The sequence below is a fragment of the Cervus canadensis genome, chromosome 15, assembly GCF_019320065.1.
Source record: "Cervus canadensis isolate Bull #8, Minnesota chromosome 15, ASM1932006v1, whole genome shotgun sequence".
Classification (NCBI taxonomy): Eukaryota; Metazoa; Chordata; class Mammalia; order Artiodactyla; family Cervidae; genus Cervus; species Cervus canadensis.
Genome location: NC_057400.1, coordinates 68,734,237 through 68,736,950, shown reverse-complemented (window position 1 = coordinate 68,736,950; position 2,714 = coordinate 68,734,237). Strand labels below are relative to the sequence as shown.

The 2,714-nt window shown below is 45.1% G+C and overlaps 1 protein-coding gene across 1 annotated transcript; it reads left to right on the top strand.

Annotated features, from left to right (window-relative positions):
- Positions 1-788: 788 nt before the first annotated feature.
- On the top strand, positions 789-1,781 carry LOC122453744 (serine/threonine-protein kinase PAK 1-like). Its single transcript, XM_043487904.1, has one exon. The coding sequence runs from the start codon at positions 814-816 to the stop codon at positions 1,555-1,557; it is 744 nt and encodes a 247-aa protein (XP_043343839.1). The 5' UTR covers positions 789-813; the 3' UTR covers positions 1,558-1,781.
- Positions 1,782-2,714: the final 933 nt, after the last annotated feature.

Here is a 2,714-nt window from a genome sequence, read left to right as displayed (position 1 = left end):
TGTGGGGTAGGAGGGGAGACAGGTTACACTGCTCAGGAGGACCTGAAATCCATTAATATTTACAACATGGGGGAGGGAAGGATGATAAGGGTCTGGTTTTTCTGTTCCTGCATTCCAAGACCCTCCTGGGTTTTATCTGCTCTTTCGTCCTTGAGTCATCACACTATACAGATTTGTCAAATCTCATCATCAAATTGTACACCAAAAAAGGGTGAATTTTACTGTATCCCACATTTGAAAAGATTGGGAAAAAACCTCCTAGGCCTCAGGTAATCTCCCTACCTGATGCTACAAGGGAAGCTTCCCTAGCTTCCTGGGGAGACCAGGGGAGGCTGGGTAGGATGTCCTCTGAAGTAAGAAGGACATGTGGTCTCTTCTTCTCTAGCATTTGAAACCCCTTTGTTCCTCAAATAGGAAAAAACAGGTCAGTGGATAAAATGAGATTGGTTTCATTGTTGCCTTCAACTTCCTGCAACTGTCTCTGCCTTCAGTTCAGTTCAGTTCAGTTCAGTCCCTCAGTCGTGTCCAACTCTTTGCGACCCCATAAATCACAGCACGCCAGGCCTCCCTGTCCATCACCAACTCCCGGAGTTTACTCACACTCATGCCCAGCGAGTCGATGATGCCATCCAGCCATCTCATCCTCTGTCATCCCCTTCTCCTCCTGCCCTCAATCCCTCCCAGCATCAGGGGCTTTTCCAATGAGTCAACTCTTCGCATGAGGTGGCCAAAGTATTGCAGTTTCAGCTTCAACATCAGTTCTTCCAATGAACACCCAGGGTGAACACTGAGAAGCAGCAGAAGAAGCCTAAGATGTCCGATGAGGAGATCTTGGAGAAATTACGGAGCATGGTGAGTGTGGGCAATCCTAAGAAGAAATACACATGGTTTGAGAAGATTGGACAAGGCGCTTCGGGCACTGTGTACACGGCCATGGATGTAGCCACGGGACAGGAGGTGGCCATTAAGCAGATGAACCTTCAGCAGCAGCCGAAGAAAGAGCTGATTATTAATGAGATCCTGGTCATGAGGGAAAACAAGAACCCAAATATTGTGAACTACTTGGACAGTTACCTTGTGGGAGAAGAGCTATGGGTTGTCATGGAATATTTGGCTGGAGGTTCTTTGACAGACGTGGTAACGGAAACTTGCATGGACGAAGGTCAGATGGCAGCTGTGTGCCGTGAGTGCCTGCAAACTTTGGAGTTTCTGCATTCGAACCAAGTTATTCATAGAGACATCAAGAGTGACAACATCCTGTTGGGAATGGATGGCTCTGTCAAGCTAACTGATTTTGGATTTTGTGCTCAGATCACCCCAGAGCAGAGCAAATGGAGCACCATAGTGGGAACACCATACTGGATGGCACCAGAGGTTGTGACCCGGAAAGCCTATGGGCCTAAGGTTGACATTTGGTCCCTCGGCATCATGGCTATTGAAATGACTGAAGGGGAGCCCCCATACCTCAATGAAAACCCTCTGAGAGCCTTGTACCTCATTGCCACCAATGGGACGCCAGAGCTTCAGAATCCAGAGAAGCTGTCAGCTATCTTCTGAGACTTTCTGAACCGCTGTCTTGAGATGGATGTGCAAAAGAGAGGTTCAGCTAAAGAACTGTTGCAGCATCAATTTCTGAAGATTGCCAAGCCTCTCTCCAGCCTCACCCCACTGATTGCTGCAGCAAAGGAGGCAACCAAGAACAATCACTAAAACCACATCACCCCAGCCTCATCGTGCCAAGCCTTCTGTGAAATAAATGCTCATTTCAGAAATTCCAACCCCTGAGGCTCTTCCTTGCCTTCTCCTCCCATTTCCCGATCTAGTGCTTTCAAGACTGATCCTTGAAAACCATGTGTCCAGCATTGAAGAGAACTGCAATTGACTAATTGGATGATGGCCATTTTAAAATAAGGAATTTGCTCCCAATCTGTGGATGTGAGGGTGATTTATGATCAAGGGCTTACATAAATAAATCCTTGGACTCCTATTTCTCCGCCCCCCCCCCACACCAATCAGTTCTTGACTATATAAAATTTTGACTTTATAACATTAAAAAGGGTGATTTATGATCAAGGGCTTACATAAATAAATCCTTGGACTCCTATTTCTCCCCCCCACCACACCAATCAGTTCTTGACTATATAAATTTTTGACTTTATAACATTAAAAAAATAAATAAAAGTTTGCCAGTGAATAAATAATATACTCATGCTGGTTTTGGAAGTCTGCTTTATCAGTTGGAAATGATTTCAACTACAAGTAAAAGAAAAGCTTTCTAATTCATATTGGCTTATATAAATAGACATTTCTTTTTCTGGTATAGAAATTTTCTTGGAGAAAAGCAACTGCTGATTGTGGCTTAGAGATGCAAGAGGTCAGGGCTCTGTGATTCACTCGGTCTTTCCTTTATGATCACAAGATGGTTTTCGTAAGTGCCCAGCTTTTGAGATTAAGTGGAAAGGGGTTGTATTAGTTTTCTATTGCTTTATAACAACTAGCTGCAAACATTGCAAGTTAACACAAATTGATCCTGCAGCTCCTACGTGTCAGGAGTCTGGTCACGGTTCATTGAATTCTCTGCTTGAGAAGTCAGCCTGCTGTCAAGGTGTCAGCTGGGACTGCGCATCGTCTGAACCCTAGGGTCCCTTTCAAGCTCACCAGCTGGTAGAACTCAACGGCTTCCCAGAATTCCCTTTAGTAGAGTTCTGCTTCCA